Source organism: Chiloscyllium plagiosum, chromosome 22 (assembly GCF_004010195.1).
Source record: "Chiloscyllium plagiosum isolate BGI_BamShark_2017 chromosome 22, ASM401019v2, whole genome shotgun sequence".
NCBI classification, from domain to species: domain Eukaryota; kingdom Metazoa; phylum Chordata; class Chondrichthyes; order Orectolobiformes; family Hemiscylliidae; genus Chiloscyllium; species Chiloscyllium plagiosum.
The window spans coordinates 6524599-6551050 of NC_057731.1; the positions used below are offsets into that span (position 1 = coordinate 6524599).

Consider the following 26452-nt stretch of genomic DNA (forward strand, 5'->3'; position numbering starts at 1 on the left):
GTATGTATGAATGCACACTTTTGTATAAGTGGTCAAATACATTTTTGTATACATCAATATATTTGTGTTTCTGATTTTGCATGCATGGGCATCTATGATTGTGTTTATTTGTGACTGTGTGGGAGAGTACACAAATAGTGTTAGTGTGAGTATATTGATGCATGGTTGTGTTTTGACATCCACCATTACCTGTGGGTTTGGGTGCGCATACATATTGGTGGGTACATGCATTCACATGTGCATATATCAGTCTGTATATGTGCTTGCTTTTGTATTGGTTTGTATGTGTGCTTGTATTTCTAGTGGTCTGGGGTAGGCGTGTAGGCCTACTAGTCTCTATGTCTGTAAGTGTGTGTAATGGTATGTGTGGGCTGGTCTGTCTGCCTGTTCATGCATGTATTAGTAAGTTTGAGTAGTTGTGTATATTGGTCTGTATGTGTTTTCTGCATATATTGTTTTGTATATGTTTGTGTGTGCATATTCGTTTGCACATGTTTTTGAGTGTATATTGGTTTGTACATATTATGTATATATTGGTCTGTATGTGTTTTTGTATGTGTGTTCGTGAGTACGTGTCTGTGTGTATTGGTCTGAAAGTGTTTGTGTGTATATAGATGTGTACATGTCTGTGTATTGGTCAGTACGTGTTTGTGTATGTTTGGTCTGCAGGTATTTGTGTGTGTATATTGGTCTCAATGTGTTTGTGTGTATATCTGGATCTGTACATGTCTGTATGTGTTTGTGTACATATTGGTCTGTATGTGTTTGTGTACATATTGGTCTGTATGTGTTTATGTGTGTACCTGGATCTGTATATGTCTGAGAGTGTATTTGACTGTATGTGGCTGTGTTGGATATTGGTCGATATGTGTTTGTGTGGATATTGGTCTGTACATATTTATGTATGTATTGTTCTTTAAGTGTTGGTGTGGATATTGGTCTGTCTGTATTTGTGTGTATGTAGTACAATAACTACCTGTGCAGCAGAAGTGCTGTACAATCGTGTTGAGTGATCTCTGTGTGACACACCTTATTATTCTTCACAGTCTGGCCTCACGCCTATACATGTCGCTGCGTTCATGGGACATGCAAATATTGTGACACAATTAATGCAACGTGGAGCATCACCAAATACAACAAACGTGGTAAGGAAGCACTTTTATCAGGGAAGGCCAATGGTATTTTGATAGCAAAGTACTTTGCATGTTTAAATGTACAGTTGAATGAGAAGCTTTGTGTGCTGCAGCTAATTGGTTAACAACATTTGTACATATTATTCAAAGCCGAAGGGGGAAAGAATCTTCCAACACCAACCTGGGTAAAAGTGTAAGCCCTCCTGTCTTGTCAACCTCTGTCATAGACCAATGCATACACAACTATTGGTAGCATACCATCATGTTAATTGCAGGGTAATAGGAGGAGAGCTGGATGGATTCTGGTCCTTTTCCACCTGGTAGTTCCGACATGCTGAAAGAATTCCTAACAAAAACTAGTGTTCGCACATTCAGTGAGGAGTATGGGCAATGAAAATTAAAGCAGAACTTTTGTCACACACACTGTCTCTTCAAACTGTTAGAAATTAAACCATAGTTTGGTGTCTAATTTGAACTAATAAAAGACCAAGCCTGTTTTCCAAAGGAGCAGTTCAGTGATATGTTTTCAGATTTGTATGTGAGTGTGAGTTGGTGGGACTGTGTGACTAATGCTGGCTGTGGTCATCAATGTTGGAGCCCCTATTCTTGGCTTATGTTCAGAGAAAGTAGATCTTAGAATGAAAGATAAAGTTTAGGCAGCCCACTCAGAATTATTTTCTATGTTACAATTTTGACTGAAGACATTCTGTTTCACAGGATGTAATGAAAATGCAGAAATTCATCCTCCTGCAGCTCCCCTCCCCCTACCCTATATCCTTTCCATGAGGCCACCAAGTAACCATCTGATTGCTTCAGGGAATTGTTTTTTAATATCCATTGCATCTTGGAGACCAAGTGGAAAGGGTTGCTCTTTGAAGTTCCCTAATTTACAGTGCTGGAATTCAGTTCGACATTAACTGCTGCTGAAGGTCAGATTGAATAGTTGGATTGAGGAAGTTGGAATGTTACTGAGGTGCTCTGAGCAGGAATACTCATGAGGCACTGATCAAGCTGAGCTCTGTAGTTTGAGCTTTGCCCGACATACTGATTCAGAGGGACTGAGACCACAAAAAAACATCCTGACAAGAAACACGAAAGGGAACTTTTTCAAAGCCGCACATTCTTGATTGACAGGACTGTGGTTCAGGATTTGGCATGCAGATGAAAATGTGTAGCTTCTCAATTAACAGCTCTTGAATTTAACCCCCCCTCCCTCTCTCTCTCCTCCGACTATACAGTATTGTCTAACAAGACCCCATGTCACTCAGTTGTAACCTGGGACCGTAAATCCAAACTAAGTCAATCATTTGGATTGCTAGTGCACAGGATGCTGTTAAACTGACCCCCGTCTGCCTTGTCAGGTGACCTAACAAAGAGAAGAGCTGGAGAATTCTCTTTCGTGTCACGATTACTATTTATTCCACCTAAAACTGGACTCCTGCTTGTTTTTATTTTAATACTGCTTGTGGAAGCTTGCTGTGCACATGTTAATTCGCATTTCCAACATTAGCTTCTGAAATAGTTCACTGGTTGTCAGACAGTTTTTGGGAAAGGTTGAGGTTGAGAAAGGTGATATGTAAATTCAGATTCGTCTTTCTTCAGAGATTGAGCTAACAGGATGAACAGCATGGGCCGGGCAGGCTGTAGGATCACAAGCACCAATTTTCCGAAAGGGATCAGAGATGAGAGTAGATATCTTAAAATCACCTGAGGCTCTTACCAGATCTTGTCAGAATGGATCTCATGGGGTCATAGAGATGTACAGCGTAGAAACAGACCCTTCAATCCAACTCATCCATGCCAACCAGATATCCTAAAGTAATCTAGTCCCATTTACCATCATTTGGCCCATATCCCTCTAAACCCTTCCTATTCATTTACCCATCCAGATGCCTTTTAAATGCTATAATTGTACCAGCCTCCACTACTTCCTCTGGCAGCTCATTCCACACATGCACCATTCTCTGCGTGAAAATGTTGCCCCTCAGATCCCTTTTTAAATCCTTCTCCTTTTACCTTAAACCTCTGCCCTCTAGTTTTGGACTCCCCTACTCCAGGAAAAACACCTTGTCTATTTACCCTATCCATGCCCCTAATGATTTTATGAACCTATATCAGGTCACCCCTCGGCCTCCGACGCTCCAGGGAGAATAGTCCCAGCCTATTCAGCCTCTCCCTATACCCCAAAACCTCCGACCTTGGCAACATCCTTGTAAATCTTTTCTGAACCCATTCAAGTTTCACAACATCCTTCCTCTAGCAGAATTGAATGCAGTATTCCAAAAGTGGCCTGTAACCAATGACCTGTACAACCACAACATGACCTCCCAACTCTATGTGTTAGTATCTAAGATTTTGCTTGACAGTTTCATTATTCTTCAACTGGATCCACTGCCAATTTATGGAATTTCTTCAGTTGCAAATGACAAAATACTGAACCATGCAGAATATTCTCTTGTACCCATACAGAATCTGTTGTCTAACTGCAGTTTGAGGCCACAAATCAGGCACAGGTTGATTCATTTTTGAGGACTGCTCTTGAGATTTCTTGACTGCTTTTGGTTTTGATTTTCAGGGGGTTCCTATTTCATTCTCTCCAGCTCCTTCACTAAATGATGCGGTCACATAGTATCCTGTGTATTTGTGTTGATATCTGAAAGGTTTAGACTCTTGCTGAAGCAAGGATAGAAAATGTCATCAATATTGTCGGTGTGCGATTTTGGAGAAGATTTGTAGCTCAGGTTATGGATCAGGTTGTACATTGATGATCATTCTGCTGGTTGTTGGTACGGGGTCCTTTAAATTCATCAGGAGCTGTTTCAGTGTGGTGGTAGGTTTGTGAGCTACCATGATGCCTAGGGACAGGCTAAACAAAGACACGCATGGGAATTCCTAAAGACCTGGCATTCAAACTAGAACTCCTTAGCAAACCCATCGACTTGGGCCCCATTTACCCACTGCTCAGAAACAGAACTGGAAGTGATATCACCCACCACAACAAACCGAAACAGATAAATAGCAAGCGGGACAGAACACCAATGCTTCACTGGAGGCACCCTGATGATGTTACCTAGCATGGTGACAAAATGTCTGACAACAAATCTACCAGCTCAGCGAGCAAACGTACAACCTGATATTGTCACTAATTAGAAAGTCTCCATAAAGTTAAAGCCACAACACACCAGGAAAGCATTAACTTGCTGGACGTCACAGTATATAAGTCGGCATAAGACAACAGGTATAATTTTGCAAAAATGCTATTTTTAAAAAAGGAATTAGCACCTTTCTATCCACAAAAAGTATCATACTGAACACACTTTCCATAGACTGATACGGTCATAGATAAACTGTTGCATGTTTGCCTTGAACACAGTCTTCGAACCTCAAATTATTCATAAACAGCTTGAGGTGTGATGACACATAAATACAAATCTGTATGAAATAGACGGTTTGGTATTAAACTTTCCAATTAACATAGTCATCATTACAGTCATATTCATTACATTTTCCCATATCAAGTAGCTCCTAAAGTCATGTACAGTATATTAATTCATGAGGCATTCATTACTTTAGTTTTCATGTTTCCAATTAGATAATTATTCTTTTGTGAAAAATTTAAACTAGTTTCTTTCCTTTGCGGATCCTTTCCCTCATTTTGAGATGCTCTTCCCCCACTTTCAGACGCTCTTCTCCCATTTTCAGATCCTTTCCCTCATTTGCAGTCCCTTCCTCCCTCATTTTCAAACCGTCTCCCTCATTTTCAGACCCTCTCCCCCATTTATAGACCCTCCATCCAAGTTTCAGAGCTTCTCCCCATTTTCAGACCCTCTACTCCTACTGTAGGCAGTTGCTCTTGCCCCTTTCCAGTATCCTTCCTGCTCATGCCCTCATTCCAGACCTTGTCCACAATGTGCAGCTTCTCTCTTGCCCTCGGTAGCTGTTTGCTCCATGTTCTGCAGCCTCAGTTGCCCCTAACCTACCCCACCCCACAAACCCTTGGCCCCATCCACAGGCACACTCTCCAAGCCCTTGGCCTTCTGTCCTAGTCTTACTGGTGTCGCTCCCCCTGTCCAGCAGCCTGACTTCCTTGTCCCGCCCCTGCTTCCCCCGAAATTGCTGCCTGCTGCTACTAATCTCACTCCTCCAGTTACAGGCTGCTCATTGTGTTTATGTCTCACAGCCTGTATGCAATATAACTTTAAGAGACATGTCCATTATCTCATTATATCATGTGACCTGATGGGAAAAAGGGCTCATTACCATCTTTACTAGGCTTACTGGCAGCATGATGTGCTGAGGGAAACCTGCTACAGTTTGTAACCAAATTGCTTAGCAGTGCTCGTGATTGTAATGTATCTAGATACCAGAAGCTGTCATTAAACATCTATTGAATCTTTCAGTGTCAGTCACCCATGTCTGCCTCTTAGGTTAAAGGAACTAACGTAAGTATCACCTTGAATGGCACAGTGGCTCAGTGGTTACCACTGCTGCCTCACAGCGCCAGGGACCAGGGTTCAATTCCACTCTTGGGCGACTGTCTGTGTAGAGTTTGCACATTCTCCCCGTGTCTGCGTGGGTCTCTCCGGGTGCTCCGGTTTCCTCCCACAGTACAGTCCAAAAATGTAAAGGTTAGATGAATTGATCAGGCTGAATTGTTAATAGTGTCCAGCAATGCGCGCAGGCTAGGTGGATTAGCCATGAGAAGTGCAAGGTTACAAGGATGGGGTGTGATCTGGGTGGGATGCTCTTTTGAGGGTTAGTGTCGACTCGATGGACCAAATGGCCTGCTTCCACACTGTAGGGATTCGATGATTTGTCATGCACCAGTATCCTGCTGAAGTTAAAAAGACCACTGACCAATGGCAGATCATGAAGGCACTAGGTATCAAGTTAATGCAGTTCTCGTTTATAAAGAAAGGACTTCCAAATTCTAGATTATACATCATGTGGCATCAGTCAGATAAGTAGCGGTAATTGCTTGTAAAAAAAATTCCAAGGTCTTATTTGCAGCAGACCCTTTGGAAAACCTATTGAGGATTGATGAGATGACAATTTTAGTATGGAGGGCAAAATGTGTTGGCGCAGGCTTGGTGGGCCAGAGGGCCTGTTCCTGTGCTGTATTGTTCGTTGTTGTTTAGCGCTGGACTTCAAAACATGAGGAAGACAAACAGCATATTTATGTGAGTGTAGATCTGCAAATTAAATAGCAGAATCCCTGTCTATCTGTCCTACTGTCAAGTTACAAGTCCTGCATTGCTTTTACAAGGAAAGAAAGTAGCTTCAGCAGTCAAAAGGCTTAGAGTCGTAGAGTTCAACAGCACGGAGACAGGCCCTTTGGCCCAAACTGGTCCATGCTGACCAAAATATCAATCCAGACTAACCCCATTTCCCTGCACTTGGCCCATATCCTTCTAAACCTTACTTAACCATGTATTTGTCCAAATGCCTTTTAAATGTGGTTAACGTACCCACCTCAACCACTTCCACTGGCAGCTCATTCCATACGCATACCATCCCTTTTGTAAAACAGTTGCCCCTCAGGTTCCCTTTTATTCTTTGCCCTCTAGTCCTTGATTCCCTAGCCCTGTGAAAAAGACTGAGCAGATGCATCCTGTCTTGATCTTATATCAAGGGGCCACAAGACTGAAAAAGAAAGTTATGGAGAAGCCAAAAAAGGAAAAATAAAAGGGCAGAATAACATGCCAAGTAAAAGAAAGGAACAAACAAGGACTACACTCCATTTCAATGAAAGGAGAAAGTCTTCAACAAGAATTGGAAGGCAAACATTCCATTATGGATTGGGCAGCGAGTTACGTCCTCACTGATTAACAGCAATTGAAGAACCAAATGCAGTTTTACATCATGGATCATGAAATAAATGTTACAGAGAAGAGGTCTCTGAAACTCCGACTGGGCATCAGATAGGAGGGCTTCAGAGAATAAATATGTCTGGTTTTGAGGACATAGAGAAGATCCTGAGAAGATCTGGAACACACGTGAAGACGAACTCAAGGTATGAATCAACATCCAGATTAAAAGAGTCCAACTATGTCATACAGCCAAATGTGCCACGTGTCTATTGATAACTTTGCTGCAGCAAAGGTTCTAAGTATGATTTCTCCAAAGTAGAACTCTCAGAGGGGCTCAATGACTGATCAATTACCTCTTTAGGAAAGATCTTCTGGCCAAGAAAAAAGGGCCATCGCGTTGATGCCTTGCTGGAAGCCAGCATAAAGCTACAGAGTCAGGGCAACAAGGATCACATGCTCGGACATCGCCATGCCTACTGTCAGCAAAAGGAACCAAACCGGCACAATCTAGCCTCGGTGCGGTTTGTCACATCTGACCTCAGCCAGGGCCACTGGGGCTTGCAAATGCAGAACATCTTGTTTTGTGAACTAAGCCAGAGTCCAGAACAAGACCCTAGTCACCAACAAGACAGTACATTACCATGACCCTTACAAGAAGAATAGCCATAAAACCGTGCACAAATGTAAACAACCAACAAGCCAAAACCCTAACCTTGAGGATGTCACCCTCACACAGCATGCCGACAGTGTAAGCAGTTCTCACTCCGTTCAACATCGTACATCACCAAAAGGCAGGTTAGGACACCCAGAAAGTCAAAACTGCTGCAGGAGCTATCGCTCTGTAAGAGATGTACCTCAACAAATGGCATTCCACACTGTGCCCTTCAAAAGGCAGTCTCACAGCATATAACAGAATACTAACTCCATGTAGTGCCACAGACACACTGCTGTGCTAATTTGCAAGCATACGTTGGCTTCCTCAAACTTCCTACCTGGTTGATATTGCCAATGATCCAACAGTGATAGGGCTACCAGTGTACACAGATCTCAGTGTTGTCACAGTTCATGAGATTAAACCTACACTCACCGCGGTGGGACGCACCAACTATGACATAATTAAAATCAGCCAGTGATCTCAGACAGATTACGTATGCTCCTCCAACTTTTATAAAGATCACTACTGCTGTAACGATACAGGTTACAAAGAGAGTGGATCCAACAGGTATGAATAATTACATAAATAATGTGACCTTGCTTTGTAAGTTCACAATACACCAACATCTGCAAGGTCCCCTTTAAGCCAATCACGATTCTGACTTGGGAATCTATCACCCTTCCTTCACCGTCATTGGGTCAAAATCCTGAAATTCCCTCCCTAAAGAGCGTTGTGGGTCAACCCACAGCAACTGGACTGCAGCGGTTCAAGAAGGCAGCTCACCCCCACCATCTCAAGGGACAGACAATCAATGCTGGCCCAACCCGTGATGCCCATTTCCCACAAGTTAATAAAAAGGTGCACTCAGACAGCTTTGACATGATCAACAACTTTAGGGATCATGCAATACCTGATCTGAAAGATGGAGCAACCCCATTCATCAGTCTTCCAAGCATGTGCTTGCAGGAAGTGGGAATCCTATCCCCAGCACGACTCATACTTGGTGATTTTTACACTTTATTGTGCTAAATATCGGGGAGGAGCCCGAGCAGATCTCCTTCAGGACTTTGCTGATCCAGTGCTGACTTAGAGGATTTAGAATCCCTACAGCGTGGAAACAGGCCCTTCAGCTCAACAAGTCCACACTGACCCTCTGAAGAGTATTCCACCCAGATCCATTTCTCTACCCTATTACTCTACATTTACCCCTGACTAATGCACCTAGCCTACGCATTCTTGAAGACTGTGGGCAATTTAGCATGACCAATTCGTCTAACCTGCACATCTTTGGACCTGTGGGAGGAAACCAGAGCACCCGGAGGAAACCCAGTGCTGCCATCCCTACAAACAGGCATGAGGCCAAACCTGCTGCTGTAGCTTTGTCTCATGATGCTGTGTACGTCAAAAACCAACCATTAACCAATTTAATTCGGAGCAATGTGTTCTGAATGTTTTACTGACAACACCTTTCCCTCCCTGGCACTGTCAGCCAATTCCTCTTACAAGCAGCTTGCTACCCAAGTGTTTGTTCATTTGATCATCCATTGTATGTTATTCAGAATCTCTCTCCATGGCTCATGTGATCTGCTGGCTTGGGAATGTTTGCATGTGGCTGTTGGTTTGTACTAGTGATGGAAGTCACAGATCATTTTTAACAAAGGCTCCAGTTACTTGAGCTTGAGATTAACTGGATTACAAAAAGATACAGCTGCAGGAATTTTCAGCTACGCTTTACGTATGTGGACTGATTTTGAATCTGAGGAATGAATGGCTGGGTTTTCTGTTTAATTCTTTGTTGGGAGGCCAAGGCAAGGCTGGTCATGATTGTTGTGAGAGGTTGGTGGTGAGTCACTATCTTGACGCTCTGAGAGGGGTCCTGGCCAATATTACTGCCTGCCACACCAACTTGCAAAGGAGCCAGGCAGGTCGGTGTGGAATCAAAGTCATGCAGCTCCGATAGGGGTGTGGCCATTTGAAGCCAAGGTTCAGAATTTTTAAATTGAGGCATTGCCGGGCCAGGAGCACACCATGTGAAACACAGTGAGGGCTGTGGTAAGATCAGAAGAAATGCAAAAATGGATCAAGAGTCAGGGACGAGCACCATTCCTGCTTCTGTGTTGCTAGAGCTGTGCAGCGGGTGACGGGGGTCTTGCTCAGTCAGCTGCAGGTTGGAGAGGGGTAAGTGAGGAAACGGGGAGCACCCCTGTTTTCAAAAGCCGACCTTTGCCCCATCCATCCAATAGGCTGCTGAGCACATTCCGGGTTGGCGAGAGACTTGTCACTGACATTTCCTGCAAATGATGTGCGAGACCTTCAAGTGGTTTTCTAACCCGTGTCCTTCACCTCCTGTGTTTCAGAGAGGGGAAACAGCCCTACATATGGCTGCCAGGGCAGGCCAAGCAGACGTGGTCCGTCAGCTCGTTCAGAATGGAGCTCAGGTGGAGGCCAAAGCTAAGGTAAAGAAAACCAGATTGCACTGCACTTTCGAAACAGCCCAGTTCAGCAAGGCTGGCAAAGAGCTTTGACCTTCTGGTCACAGTGGGATTATATCTAGTTCAGGGAAGAGAGGACAGACCCAAGAGACTTTGCTGTCTCAGCCTGTCATCTCAACTGTTTAATGAAGCTTATCTTATGGCTTGTGGGAAGATATCACCACATGTTGCCTCCCATGTGCCAGGGTCCCCGATGTCTCTGATCGAGTCTACAAGATTCTGCAGGAGGAGGGTGAGCAGCCAGAAGTCATGGTGCACATTGGCACCAGTGACATAGCCAGGAAAAGGGATGAGGATGTGAAAAGTGATTTCAGGGAGATAGGTTGGAAGCTAGAAAGCAGGATGAGCAGAGTAGCAATCTCAGGATTATGACCGGGTCCATGTGCTCGTGAGACGAGGAACAGGGAGTGAGTGCAGATAAACACAAGGCTACAGGGCTGGTGCAGGAGGGAGGGCCTCAGATACAGAGATCATTGGGGTACCTTTTGGGGAAGGTGGGACCTGTATATGAAGGACGGAATGCACTTAAACTGGAGGGGCACCAATATCCTGGGCAGGAGATTTGCGATAGCACTTCAGGGGGTTTAAACTAGTTTGGCATTGCGATAGGAACCAGAGCTACAGATCAGAGGAGAGGATGGTCGTTGAATGGGCAGAAATAGAATTCAGAGAGTCGGTCAGGAAGGATACACAGTTGATAGGGCAAAGAGATGGGTTAAAGTGTCTCTGTTTAAATGCAAGAAGTGTCAGGAATAAGAGTGATGAACTTAGAGCACGGATTAATACTTGAAACTACGATGTTGTGACTGTAAAGGAGACATGGACTTCACAGGGGCAGGAATGGCTGCTGGATGTTCCAGGGATTAGATCTTTTAAAACAACAGGGAGGGGGCGAAAAGAGGAGGGGGAATAGCATTGTTAATTAGAGAGTGCATCACAGCTGCAGAAAGGAGGGTGTTGAAGAGGTTTTGTCCACGGAGTCAGGATGGGTGGAAGTCAGTAACAGGAAAGGAGCAGTCATTTTATTGGGTGATTTCTATGACCCCCCCCCCCAATAGCAGCAGAGAGATGGCAGAACAGATTGGACAGCAGATTTTGAAAAGGTGCAGATGTAACAGAGTTGTTATTGGTGACTTCAACTTCCCCAATATTGATTGGAACCTCCTTAGTGCAGATAGTCTGGATAGAGCCAATTTTGTCAGGTGTCTCCAGGAGGGCTTCCTGACACAAGATATAGATAGGTCGAGTAGGGGGAGGCCATATTGGATTTGGTGCGAGGCTACGAGCCAGGCCAGATGTCAGATCTCTTGGTGGGAGAGCATTTCGGTGACAGTGACCATAACTGCCTCACCTTTACCATAGCCAAGGAATGGGATAGGAACAGACAGTATGGGAAGGTATGTAATTGGGGGAATGGAAATTATACTGCTATTAGACAGAAGCTGCAGAGTATAAACTGGGAACAATTGTTCTACAGGAAATGCACAACAGAAATGTGGAGGCTGTTTAAGGAGCACTTGTGAGTGTTAGATAACTTTGTCTGAGACAAGCAGGGAATGGGAAGGTGAAGGAGCCTCGGATGACAAGAGAAGAGGAGCTTGATATCAACAGGAAGAAGGAAACTTACTTAAAAGTTGGGGAAGCAAGGACCTGGCACAGCCTTAGAGGATTACAGTGTAGCTAGTAAAGAACTCAGGAGAGCTAAGCGGGATCACAAAAAAGCCTTGCTGGCAGGGATTAGGGAAAGCTCAAAGGTGATCTATATATACGTGAGCAATAAGAGAATGATCGGAGAGAGGGTAGGGCCGTCAGGGATAGTGGGAGGAACTTGTGCCTGGAGTCTGAAGAGGTCGGGGAGGCCCTAAATGAGTTTTTTGCTTCAGTATTCACTCGAGGGAGAGGGACCTTGTTGATAGTGAGAACGCTGTGGACCAGGTTAATAGGCTTGAACAGATTGATATTAAGGAAGTGAATGTGCTGGAAATTCTGGGAAGCATCAAGATAGATAAGTCCCCAGGGCTGAGCCAGATATATCCAAGGTTACTACGGGAAGTGAGGAATGAGATTGCTGCACCTCTGGCGATGATCTTTGCATCCTCACTCTCCATGGGAGTAGTACCAGATGATTGGAGGGAGGCAAATGTTCCTCTGTTCAAGAAAGGGAATAGGGAAATCCAGTCAGTCTTACATCTGTGGTAAACAAGGGACTGGAAAGGATTCTGAGGGATAGGCTTTATGACTGTTTGGAAAAACATAGTTTGACTAAAGATAGTCAGCATGGCTTTGTGAGGGGCAGATCATGCCTCATACGTCTTACTGAGTTCTTTGAGGATATGACGAGACAAGTTGATGAAAGTCGAGCAGTGGATGTGATGGATATGGATTTCAATAAGGTATTTGATGACGGTTCCCCACAGTAGGCTCATTCAGAAAGTTGGAAGATATGGGATACAGGGAAATCTGGCTGTCTGGATACAGAATTGGTTGGCTGAGAGAAGACAGTGAGTTGCATTGGATGCAAAGTATTCCACCTGGAGGTCGGTAACCAGTGGTGTCCTGCAGGGATCTGTTCTTGGGCCTCTGCTCTTTGTAGTTTTTGTAAATGACTTGGATGAAGAAGTGGAAGGGTGGGTTAGTAAGTTTGCCAATGACACAAAGGTCAATGATGTTGTAGATAGTAATGAGGGCTGTTGCAGGCTACAACAAGACATTGACAGAATGCAGAGCTGGGCTGTGAATAGGCAGATGGAGTTCAACCTGGATAAATGTGAAGTGATTCATTTTGGAAGGTCATGTTTGCTGAATACAGGGTTAAAGACAGGATTCTTGGCAGTGTGGAGGAACAGTGGGATCTTGGGGTCCATGTAAGGAGATCCTTCAAAGTTGCCACCCAAGTTGATAGGGTTGTTAAGAAGGTGTATGGTGTTTTGACTTTCATTAACAGGGCGATTGAGTTTAATAGCTGCAAGGTTTTGCTGCAGCTCTATAAAACCTTGGTTAGATCATACTTGGAATATTGTGTCCGGTTCTGGTAGCCTCATTGTAAGAAGGATGTAGATGCTTTAGAGAGGATGCAGAGGAGATTTACCAGGATGCTGCCTGGATTGGAGGGATTGGAGGGCTTGTCTTATGAAGAGAGGTTGAGTGAGCTGAGGCCTTTCACGCTGGAGAGAAGAGGGAAGAGCGGTGACTTGATAGAGGTGTGCAAGGTAATGAGAGGCATAGATAGAGTAGATACCAGAGGCTATTCCCCAGGGCAGAAATGGCTTCACAAGGGGTCATAATTTTAAGGTGATTGGAGGAAGGTTTAGGGGAGATGTCAGAGGTAGGTTTTTTTACGCAGAGAGTGGTGTGTGTGTGGAATGTAGTGCCAGCGGTGATAGTAAAGTCAGAGACATTAGGGACATTTAAGGAACTGCTGGACAAGCACATGGATGGCAATAAATTGAGGTGTGTAGGTTAGGTTGATCTTAGATTAAGATAAACACTCAGCACAACATTATGGGCCAAATGGTCTGTACGTGCTGTACTGGTCAATGTTCTGTCATTGTACCTTGTCCCAGGATGGTCTGAATCCTATCCAAAAGGCACAATGGCCTTTTAGATATAAAGGCTCTGAATTAATTTGGAGACTGATTTGACATAGCTGTTTCTGAAATTGCTTCACCGGTGACAGCACTAATTAAGTGCCAATCTCATACCTCCTGACAGAGGCCAGTTGACGAGTCTAGATCCAGTATTGAAATAAAACTGTAAATGTTAGGCTGGACCTGCCAACGACAGGGCTGTTTCACCTAATAGGAGAAAGTGAGGACTGCAGATGCAGGAGATCAGAGCTTAAAAATGTGTTGCTGGAAAAGCGCAGCATCGGCTTATGCCTGAAACGTCGATTCTCCTGTTCCTTTGATGCTGCCTGACCTGCTGCGCTTTTCCAGCAACACATTTTTAAGCTCTGTTTAACCTAATATCCAAATTTGGGAAGATTGCTATGTGATATGCAGTTTATAAATGTTCCAGAGAACACAGATATCACTGGCAACAGTCATAGTAACAGGAAACCAGATTTCTTATCAACAAGACTGCATACATTCAAAGATCAAAAATCAAATGAGACCAGGTTATAGGCCAACAGGTTTATTTGAAATTGCAAGCTTTTGGAGAGCTGCTCCTTCTTCAGGTGTGGAATGATAGAGAGGTACAAGACACATTATTTATAAGCCAAAAGTGTTAGGTGCATTCGTCAAAGGGAAATGGGTCAGGGTTGATTACTCTTTGGAGGGTCGGTCTGGACTTGTTAAGCCAAATGGCCCATTTCCACACTGTAGAGAATCTAATCTAATCAAAAAGTTAACAAGTTTAAAACTGTCTGCCCTTGTTGAATTCTTGAATCAGTTAGGATGTAGAAGTTCAAAGATGACAGCAATGGAGGCACCTCTGGAGCAGTTTTGCCAATGACACAAATATTTTGTGGGAATTTAGCAGATAGAAAGGAAGTTTGTGATTTTGAGAGCAAAAGGATCAGGTGAGCTGTTGAGGGATGTTTATAGACAGAGGTGACAGGAAACAGGAACTTTGTGCGAACCTTTTTAGTCCTCATTTAGATAGGCTCGGTGCAGAAGTAAAACTCTACTCACTCACCTTCTCCTGTGCTTGGCACGGTGGCCCAGGTGTTAGCCCTGCTACCTCACAGCGCCAGGGACTGTCTGTGAGGAGTTTGCACATTCTCCCCATGTCTGCGTGGGTTTCCTCCGAGTGCTCTGGTTTCCTCACACAGTCCAAAGATACACCGGTTAGGTAGATTGACCATGGGAAAATGCAGGGTTACAGAGGTAGGGTGGGTCTGGGTGCGATGATCTGGGTAGGTCGGTATGGATTTGAAGGGCCGAATGGCACATGATTCAAATAGCCCAATCCTTACCTCAGCCAGGCCAATCTTCTGTTCGGTGACTGTGCCTGGTTTAAGTTTGCTTCTCGCAATTGGGCTGGGTGTTGAGTCACGTTCCTGCTTTCTTTGCCTTCTGCAGGATGACCAGACTCCGTTGCATATTGCATCACGCCTGGGCAAGGCTGACATTGTGCAGCAGTTGTTGCAGCACGGCGCCTCTCCAGATGCAGCGACTACCTCTGGATACACCCCGCTGCACATCTCAGCCAGGGAAGGTCACGAAGACGTGGCTTCGGTTCTCCTGGAGCAGGGTGCTTCGCTGTCTGTGAACACCAAGGTACCACCACTGAACTTTTACAGGGAGTAGGGGGGATGGGGTGAGGGGGAGCTATCCACTTTGACCTTAGTTGGGGAAATTGCACCAAGAGTGCCTGGGGATATGATCCTTCTCTGCACCTTCTCTCTGGCTGTAACACTGTATTCTGCATTCTGTTCTATTATCCTGACATACTTATGTAAGGTCTGATAACATACAAAACAATACTTTTTACTGTATCTTGGTTCATGTGACAATAATAAGTCAAATGTTTAGCTTAGGGCTTCAAGGTTCCGCTAAAACTTTGTCCCGAAACCACAAATGTCAAACTTCCAGTGATCAAACAGCTCAATTGAGCAGAGTGTTTTTGGATTGTTCTTGTATTCCTTGATGTATTTATGGGTGTAACTTGGCACAGTTTTATTCATGCAGCTTGCAATGCATTTGTCGCCAAAGATTCTTGGTATATTTTGATCAGGACCAATGAGCAACTTGATTTAAAACCACCTTTAAAAGATGCCTCATCAGTGGACGCTGAGTCAATGAAATCTTTTTTTGTCCCCAACGTAAAAAGGTGAAATAAGGGACCCCATCCTAAAAGCGTGCAATTGGGGGATTCTCACAGCTTTGAGCTGGGGCTGTGGCCACTTTTGAAGTGGGGGCCTGATGTAGGTAAAAGACAGCAGAAAACAGCAACCACAGTGAGTTTGGCTTTGACTTGTTTCATTTGGAATCCCACGATCCTTTGCGCTGGTTTGGCTGACAGCTCGAATTTGCTGATGTTATCACAGTAGAAAATGGGAACTTAACCCCTTGGTCACTCAACCAATCCTTCCACACTTCACAGCTTAAATAAAAAGATTAACTGCATTGTTGAGTTAGTCTAATTTTAAAATTAGCTTGTGGGACATTAACGATGCTGGCTGACCATTATTTATTGCCCATCCCTTGTTGCCCTTGAGGAGGTGTTCTTGAGCTGTCTTCTTGCCCTTTCTATAGATACTTGTAAAAAAGTTTTCTCCGTTAATGATATCCATGGTTCTGGTAGGTATCTCTAACTCACATCCTCCGAAAGGTTGTGGATGCTGCAGTCAGTTAAGGGACCACACTGGAATGGTCAGTGATACAAGGAAAAGGGAATTCTGGGAGGTCAGTGGAGTTGAGCAGCACTATAGCAGTGATCTAATTGATGAATGGGAACAGGCTCAAATGGCTGAATCACCTCAGTCTGTTCCTACATTTACAAGTTCATTACAAGAACTGCAAAATGTTGAGTCATCTGTCGACACATAAGGACCTTAATAACAGGAGCAGGAATGTGGTTCGACAAGCCTGCTGTGCCATTTGGTGCAATTGTTGTTGAATCTCCAGCATGGAGCCTGTTGATATGGGTATACTGATGGATCCCTGTGCACTGCCTCATTACAGAAAGGATTCACCCCACTCCACGTGGCTGCCAAATACGGGAAAATGGAGGTGGCCAACCTTTTGCTTCAGAAGTCTGCATCTCCTAATGCTTCTGGAAAGGTAATAATCGGTGCAGTTCTTCTTTAAAAATTCTGTTTATAATGACACGTCGGGGCGTGCCTCACTGACAGCATTCCCTCTGAATTGAAGGGCTTGTATTCAGGTTCCACTGTCGACACCAGGCTGACACTGCAGAACAATACAGAGGGATCTTTGTACTGTTGGAGGTGTCTCTTTTCAGAGGAGGCATTAAATCAGAAACCTGGCCGATCTCTCAGAGAAATGCAAAAAGTGCTGACACTAGCTGGACACCGGTGTCCTGGAAAATAGTCATCCCTCAAAGAGCACCAGGAGAAGTGGTCACTATCACTCACTATTTATGGGAGCTTGCTGTGCGCATATTGGGCCTGCCTAGTTTCCTATTTCACAACAGTGACTACACCTCAAAAAGGCTGCTTAGCACTGTGAGTACTCTGGTGTTTGGAAAGGCACGATAACAATGCAAATCTTCCTTTCTCCTTTCTTTCTCCTTTAGCTGTGTGTGAGTGCATCTCACAAGAACTGCTACAACTGAGCTCAGCACCTGGAATCAGTTGATGCTCCCCTTCCTCTCCCCTATTTCCAAGTCGACCCTTCCTAGTCAAATATCTGAAATAATTCCACAAAGGCCAGTGCCTTTCTGTACACATGCGTTGTATGTGACACTGACCCAAATAGATCATAGCCAGCTCCCAGAGTGAGCAGAACCCCTGGCACTCCTGTTTATATCTGTCAGCCAGGACTCCCTGATTGGACCAAATTCACCCTGACTCAGGGAACTCATATTCTATGAGGTCCACCTGACTGACCTCATTCCAATTATTACAATATCCAGTCAGTACTAATTGTCAAGCCATATTGAAGCCAAAATATTTTGTGCATATGTCCTTTGGAATCTCTGATTCAAATGAACTTGGGTCAGAAATACATCAATCATTCTTCCCTAATGGAGCTGTGTCAGGAGCCAATTGAATGATGTATGTGGGGAGGGAACATCCATTCCGCCCAATCATGTCTGAGTACATGATAACCATGAACCAAGAGCTCAGAGTGTACAAGATGCCCCTGTTATAATGTTGAGTCCATTTTATTGGCTTCATCAACTCAGTAGCTCACCTGACAGCAAATGTTACAGTGACGCCGACTGAACCGAGAGATTGGAGCAGTCAGTTTCACTTGAGACCTGCCTGAAGCAGCCCAAAGTCATCACTACTTTCTGCCTTTCCCCAGGACTGGACAACAGCGTAAACGACTTACTGCCATCTGAAGGCCTGCCAGCAGAGTTCAAACTGTCACCCCAAACTCTGCTGGCAAGACACAAAATGTGTGGATGTCCTGATCTACCATATCCCAGCTCCTCGTCTTTAAAAACAAATTTCTCATCCTTGTGTTCAAGTATCGCTGTGTCTTAGTCCAGCCCTGTCTCTGTTCTCTCCTCCAGGCCCCTCTCAAATCTCTGCATTCCTTCACCATCTGACCCTGTGTGCCTTTGCCCCATTAAGTAGGAATCTTCACTGTATAAACTGAGCCTGCTTGGCTTAATGCAGTTTGTCCACTCTATGCATTGGGTAGTAAGTCCATCTGAATCTGTTGACACATCACAGAATGGGTGGCTCAGTGGTTAGTACTGCTGCCTCACAATGCCAGGGACCTGGGTTCGATTCCACCCTCAGGTAACTGTCTGTGTGGAGTTTGCGCATTCTCCTCGTGTCTGCATGGGTTTCCTCCGGGTGCTCCAGTTTCCTCCCACAATCCAAAGATGTGCAGGTTAGGTCAATTGGCCATAGTTTCCAGGGATATGCAGGGTAGGTAGTTTAGCTATAGCATTTACAGAGATAGGGTGTGCGTCTGGGTCGGAAAGTCCATATGGACCGAATGGCCTCTTTCACACTGTAGGAATTCTGTGATCACAGAATGGTGTGAGGTGTCTCAAGGAGATATTGGAACAGATTGCTGGAAGGTTGATTTTAAAGACAAAAAGTACTGCAGATGCTCGAATCCAACGTAGACAAGCAGGAGGCTGGAAGAACACAACAAGCCAGTATGTGGAGACGTTGACATTTTGGGTAGCCGAGAGGTTGATTTTAAGCAGGAGGGGGGAGATGAAGAGACAGGGGGAGGTTTAGGGAGAAATCTTGAGAGCTGAGATGTCAAAGGTACAGCTGCCATTGGTGTGATGGATGCAAAACATTTGCTGTGTCAAAGCGACCATATTGGGTAGTTGGCCATTCAGTCGTTTCATTAACAGGAGGTCATTTCAAGTTGCCTTTATTCCATTAGGTTCCTGATTCGATTGTGTTATCTCACCTTTTCTCCTATGTCTCCTCCTCCCAGAGCGGCCTGACCCCACTGCACGTGGCAGCTCACTATGACAACCAGAAAGTGGCCCTTCTGCTACTGGATCAAGGAGCCTCCCCTCACACAACAGCAAAGGTACAGTGTACAGACGGCAAGGACATGGGAGCTAGCAGCCAGTGTGGAGAATGATACCAGTGTGGGGTTTGTGTACTGAGAACGTGGTGGGTTTTAGTTCAATTGTACCTACCCAGATGAGAGACTTCTCTCTGGGAATTAATCTGACAAAATCTGTTGTTGCAATCAGTGGTTGATGGATTGGTTGGTAACATTTGTGGTATTATCTGAAAATATATGAAATGGATATACATTTGTGTTTTGTTTTTGAAACTTGCTTGCCGGTAATCGCCTGTAAGTTGAAGATGGAGAGATTGTCGGAGTTTGCTCTCATTGTTGGTTGATTGCACTGTTGACGTGAACTCCACATCACAGAGTATAAGGGTCATTAGCTGAAAAAGCAGTACGTGATAACCTGTAACTCACTGTGGATTTCACTCCAAGAATGTTGTGTTCTGTAATGTAATCCTCATCTTAACACTCAGAATTGGTAGATTGTGTTTGTGTAGATGTTGTCACAGATAGTGCATGCGGACTTTGGAAACTCATAAGGGATTATGGTGAGGTTGTATCAGCTGAGTTAAAATCCTGCTGTTTCAACTCTTATTAAAGATGATTATGGTTATGACAATTCTACTTTTCACCTTTCAAAGGCATGTAGAACAGAGTGAAACTTTGAAAGGCTTGGTTCAGGTGAACCTCATCTGCATGCAGTTCAGGATGTGTCAGTCCCGTGACGTTCAGATCAGTGTTATAAACACCTTGTGGATGCTAATAAACTGCAGTTCAATGTAAAACTGGTACCTTATTGTGTGGCTTTCATTCCTGACCTATGTGCTTCTCTCTGTCTTGTTGCCAGTTTCAACTTGCTGACCTCTTCATTCACTTGGAATAGGAGAACTACTTTAACCTGTTCACCATTGAATGAGATTTTGGCCAGTGTTCTTCCTGAGCTGTGTGACTGCAAATGCAGGCTCAGCTACTTTAAGGTGCCCCTGTGATTACCAAAATATTTAAAGGGCTAACATACTGAATAAATTGACCTACTGCTAGAGAATGAGGATACATTGATGTTGGCTGAAATGTAATTTATAATGGCTTGCCAATCTTACCAGTGAACAGCCCAAGTTCCAATTTGAAAGTTTTCTTGCCTTTGTTCTGGAAGACCTCCCTCAATGCCTCCATTCACAACAAAGGAAAACCCCTCGATTAGATCATCCTTATCTTCGATACCATTTCTCATAAATCACCCCTGTTAGACCTGTTATTTTGATCAATCTGCTTGATACTCCCTCCAGGACCACTGGAACATTCCTGAAAGTGCTTACAATTAACAGCATGATCACAGGTACAGTTAAACTTTAGACAACTGCAGCTTAACCTTGGACCCTGTACAATCCACTCCTCTTGACCTAATGGCCACCATTGTTAGAAATCATGTTTTGGATCTACCCACACATTTTTAGTGGGTTCCGTACTCAGCAGCGAATGGGGGTGATGGATAGCTCAGTTGGTTAGCTGACTGCTAGTAGATATAGAATGACCCCCAATGGCAGATGTTCAATGCCACATATGGGTAGTTTATGGAGACCTGTTACCTCATCTTTCCCCATGCTTGATGTGGAACAGTGACCCTCAACCTATGTGCAGACTGTTCAAAGAGAGACCTCAGGTCCATTGTCGTCAATGGCTAATGGCCTTGAATTACTTGGACTCTGAAATCTCTCCTCTCAGCCACTGTTCTTGACTTGGCATTTAGAAAATATACTGGGATGTCTTTCTTGGATTCAAAGTGCACTTGCTCTTCCCCAGTAATGAAATCCATCTCCCACAGTTCTGCCCATTCACTAAATCTGTCAGGAATAAAATGGTGATGGGGGGTGAGGGGGTTGGGATTGGTGTGTGTGGTGCTGGGAGATATTTGTGCTCCACCTTGTGGGTGAGACAACACTCATGGGGCATCCACAGCAGAAAGACAAGGGAGGAACAAGACAGGAATTTGGAGACACAGTATTGGAACTCTCACATAGTCAAATTCAAGTTTTTTATGCTGAGTCTCAGTGGTACTGTGGTACTGTCCCTACCCCTGGACTGGGAAACCCTGGTTCAAGTCCCACCTGGTCCAGAGGTGAGTAATAATATCTCTGACCAGAGTGTTTAGAAAATAAAAAGCTCCAACAAGCCAATTTAAAGTGGGAATGATACCATCTGGAAACCTGCCTTGGCCTACCTGGGTTTAACTAGAAGTGAGGCTGTAGGATCAGCTAGGCCCTGATGGCACAGGGGCGCAAACCCCCTTGGCCATGGTGAAGAGGGAAACATGTTCAATCCCTGGTCCCACAGGGTGGAGGCGTCTGATAGGGGGATCTGCTTCATTCTGCCTGCTCTGAGCCACCCCGGCCTGGTCACACCTATCATAGTTAAACCTGAAAAGGGTCAAATCGAGAAGAACAGTGTGACCCCTGGGAGCTGCAGTCCTGTGCCCCCATCCCGTTTAGTCTCTGTAGCGCCCAGAGATCTGCAGGTTGGAACTTGTTCAACTTGCTTCCATTTTATTCTGTTTACACCCAGTCCCCTCCTCCCCGTCATTAAAACTCTCCTCCCACCTAATGCTTGAGACCCTTAGGCCTGCATTCTGCAATCTATCTCCTAGGATGGTAGCAACTCCGTGCCCAGTCACATCTCACTGTAAATAATGAGAGATCAGACAAAGGAGAGATGTGTTTCATGAAGAGAGCAAGTTAAATCCAGAAAGTTGTCATCAAAGCACATTTCTTTGAAGGGTTCTGTTGGAAAAATAATCAAAGTGTCACTGGTGTTGCTTTGATTTTCACTGAAAATTGAATTCAAAGAGTTATCACCTGAGGCAACAGGCTTGGGTAGAATCAGAACGGATCCCAGCGCAACTGAGGAAAACTCATATCATCCCATCTCTTCACTTAAAACCACTCCCATCCTAGCAGCCAGCTGTGCCTTCAATGATTTCCAGCCTTACCATTGTCTCAGAATCCCATTCCACAGGGTGGTTAGTATCTGTGAGGAGAAGATATTTCCAACATGTCTTAAATTTGCCATTCACCCGCTTGAATATTGCTCATCCTATAAACAGAAGGACTGCAGATGCTGAAGAGTCAGAGTCAAGGAGTGTGTCACTGGAAAAGCACAGCAGGTCATTCCTGATGAAGGGCTTATGCTCGAAACATGAATTCTCCTGTTCCTTGAATTTTGCCTGACCGGCTGTGCTTTTCAGCACCACGCTTTGCAACTCATCCTGGAAACATCCAAGTTCTCTTTCTCTAAGGTTTTTTTTTAAGGTGGAAAAGTTCAGCTCTTCCAGGCTTTTCTCATTACAGAGTCCCTTGGCTCATAGGATTCAGTTCCTTGGCTTACCTCTGAATTGTCTCGAGTAGGCTCACTCTCTGACCTGCCCAGGTTTTCAGTCTCAGGCCAGACGTTTCCTGATTTCATTCCTGATTCAGCAGCGTACTTGCTTTGCTGATTGCATTATCACACTGATGAAAAATGTTGTACTGCTGCTCTCTCCTTTAGCCTCTCACATGTAAACTCTGCCAAGTTTGAGCCAAGAGGTTTGGTAATGAGTGATGTATGGTCATTGGCCTGACTCCGATGCAAATTGAGGTCGCAACTAAACCTGAGGGGAGATTCCAGGGTCTTCATCCAGGAATCTTCTCAATTTTTTCCAAAGTGCCAGGATTAATTTTACCAAAGTGGAATCTGTCTCGAAGCAGGTGCTCAATGAGGAGCCTCAGGCTCCTGTGTATTTCGTCACAGCATTTTGGTCATTCTCAAATGGCCAAATGTAGCAGTGACACATGGCTAAAAACTAAGGAACTTCTTTTCATACAACGCTTGATATTCCTGGTGTTTGGAAGATTTCCAGCTCCTCCTTATATACCCACTTTGTAAAAAAAAGTTCTTCCTATGTTAACTTCAAAAATATTTGATTTTCACAAGAATTGTTTCCTTACCTGGTCTGGCCTACATGTGATTCCAGACCCACAGCAATGTGGTTGACTCTTAACTGCCTTGTGGTTAATTAGGGATGGGTTATAAATGCTGTCCTAGCCAGCAATGCCCTTATCCTGTGAATGAATTTGAAAAAAAAACTAAGAACATGCTTTCATGGCATGACCACATTGGATAATGAAGGAAAGAATACAATTAGAAGAAAAATGAAAATATTCTATTCTTATAGATACTGAAGTCTCTTCCTCTGAGGATAGTGATAACTAGCACCATGCTCTGAATTATGTTTATAAATTTGCTGAAATAATGCACTGTTTTAAAAACCTCCCTGTCTGCCCATTGGCCATCTGACTATGAACCTCTCCACTTTGATGTGTCATTTGAACAAGTTAGACACTGCAGCAGCTAAGTATGAATTGGACTCTGTGTTTGATTCCTGGTTATAAATCCACATCGATAACCCCCCAACAGGTTTCCAATCAAACTCATTCTGCTTAACCTTATGCCTATACCTCACCCTCTGTATATCTCTGTCAATCTCCTTGTTTGTATCACTGTCTCTCTCAGTATTTCTTTTTGTCTGTACCGCGCTCTGAGTCTGTCACTTTCTGTGTTTCGCTTTGACTGCTTTCTTTGTATTTAGATATATTTGAATACATTTGCCTTGGTGAAGACATATTATCTGCGTGTTCAGTCTGGCATCCATGAAGCAGATCTAAATTCCAGTTACTCTGTTTCAAACTGCTGCTGTTTATTGTTGAGGGTCAACCGTATCATTAAAAACAAAACTCTTGAGTTTGCACTGTATTCACGGATTGGTTTTCATTAGATCCAGTTTGTTGGATCCCAGTCGATTATTCTTGAGAATTTGAGTGAGAGTTCAGGCCAGCCTGATATCACAAGGATATTCCAAACCACCCAGGGGGCAATGACATGGGATATCTGCTGGCAACAGATTCACAGTCTGACTGCTGGTGGGTCAGAATGGTGCTGCTAAAGACATCACCAGTTCAAAAGCAGCAATGTGGGAAAAGGTTTCTTCCAGTCACAACTAACTCATGGGAGCTCCTCAGTGTTATTACTTGTGAATTCATGAGCCAATCCTTTTGGAATGTTTTCATGCTCCGACAGGCAATGATAATTGTCTCAAAAAAAATTTGCCCTCCTCGAATGCCCCAAACACGCAAGATAATTTTCATCCTTTTTGAGAGAATTTTTTATTTAATATTTTTATATCCTGTGAACTGTGTGATCATTTTTAGCTACCGATCCACTTGAAATTTGAGGATGTTTAAAACGGTCCTGTTTGTGCACCCAACTGCAGCTTGACTGGCCGAAAGGGGGAACCCTGATTGGTTGTGTTGGACACTATATGTTGCACTAGGATCAGCAACTCTTTGATTGGACAGCTCATTGGAGGTGCCATCACATGACTGTCTGGTCCTAACCACTATGCCCCACCCTCCCACCATTGGCTGCCCGTCATAGCCATAGTGGTTGGACATGCCTTCCTACACCAATTGGTCAACTAACAGACTCTACGTTTATGTTGATTTATCCTTTCATGGGATGTGGGTGTCACTGACTAGGCCAGCATTTATTGCCCGTGGGAAGGTGGTATTGAGCTGCCTTCTGGAACTGCTGCAGCCCCTGGAGAATGGGTCGAACCACATTGCTGTTAGGGAAGGAGTTCCAGGATTTTGACTTTTAATCGAGTGACAGTGAACGAACAATGGTACAGTTCCAAGTCAGGATAGCATGTGGCTTTGGAGGGGAACTTGGAGCTGAGGTAGTAGCCCCATGCATCTGCTGCCCTCGTCCTTTAGGTCATAGAAAATACAGGTTTAGATACTGCTGTGAAGTTTGGTGAGTTTCTGTGGTGCCTCTTGTAGATGCTACACACTACATCCGCTGTGTGTAGTGGTGATAGAGGGAGTGGATGTGTAAAGTGGTGGATGGGGTGTTGACCAAGCAAGCTGGGTTTTTTTTCTGGGATGATATCAAGATTTGTGAGTCTTGTTGAACCTGCATTCATCTGGACAGCTGGAGAATATTCCACAACATTCCTGACCTGTGATTTGTAGATGGTGGGTAAGGTTTCGGGAGTCAGAAGGTGAGTTAAGCTCTGTAAAATTCCTAGTGTCTGATCTACTCTTGTAGCCTCAGCATTAAGATGGCTAGTCAAGTTCAGGTTCTGGTCAATGCTAACCTATGGAATGTCAGTAGCAGAGGATTTCAGCCATGGGAGTGTGACTTTGATGCTGACTGTCAGTTCTGTTTCCATTCCTTTTATAGTTGTAAGTATGAGTCCATTAAGAAACTTTACTAAAAATCCAGTTATTTCTTTCAATGCTCAAGATGGTTTGTTTCTGAGTCTTGTAGAGATTGTTCTAGAATTTCTGGAGACTCCGAGACAATACTAGTAGGTCGGAATCCCTATATACAGTTGGGTGATATGCTTGTGCAATGAAATGTGCAGACTGTGAATTTAAGAAAGGTTTTGAAAGACAAAAGCAGAGGGATTGGGAATGCTTTCTGCACTTCAAAAGTGAGAGTCTGTGCGTAACCTGAAACCCAACTTTGGCACTGTGCAGGGCAACTGATGCATACAACTATCTGAAACTCCTTATTATGGGTTAGCATGGTCTCTTGTCTTTTCTTTGACTCTTTTGTAGAATGGCTACACGCCCCTACACATAGCCGCAAAGAAGAACCAGATGGACATTGCGACGACATTGCTGGAATATGGCGCTGACACCAACACCGTGACCAAACAAGGCATTACACCTGTGCACCTAGCTGCCCAGGAGGGCCACGTGGACATGGTGTCCTTGCTCTTGACCCGCAATGCAGATGTAAACCTGGGAAACAAGGTTGGTGGCCTGCCAGCGCTGTCCCCCCATACTCTGCTTCTGCTCTTACATTGCTGCGTCATTGCTGAATGTTGCCTCATTGTGGCAATATGTTTCCACTGCTCTTGCACACCCTGTTTCATTGCTTGGCCAACGTCCGTGAGTGACGAGCAGGAGAAGTCCCGCTTCAGCACCCTCACAACCGCTGGAGTACTCCGACTTGAGCCTTCCCAGCATTTCGTTTCCACAGCCTGCTCAACTCCTGGGAGAGGCTGCAAAACAGAGGGCACCCCAGGGGAAATAAAGGAAATTCAGCAGGGGCATGGATAGAAGAAATAGACAAGTTTTTTTCCCTGGGGTCGGGGAGTCCAGAACTAGAAGGCATAGGTTTAGGGTGAGAGGGG

The 26452-nt window shown here is 44.4% G+C and overlaps 1 protein-coding gene across 6 annotated transcripts in view; it reads left to right on the plus strand.

Moving 5' to 3' along the window:
* Window positions 1-26452, plus strand: part of ank3b (ankyrin 3b) — a 737210-nt gene that overhangs the window by 554312 nt on the left and 156446 nt on the right. For all 6 annotated transcript variants that reach the window (XM_043712330.1, XM_043712329.1, XM_043712328.1 and 3 more), the window contains exons 13-18: window positions 1047-1145; window positions 9956-10054; window positions 15115-15312; window positions 16720-16818; window positions 19132-19230; window positions 25872-26069. In XM_043712330.1, coding sequence (XP_043568265.1) covers window positions 1047-1145; window positions 9956-10054; window positions 15115-15312; window positions 16720-16818; window positions 19132-19230; window positions 25872-26069 — 792 coding nt within the window. The remainder of the gene's footprint in view (window positions 1-1046; window positions 1146-9955; window positions 10055-15114; window positions 15313-16719; window positions 16819-19131; window positions 19231-25871; window positions 26070-26452) is intronic.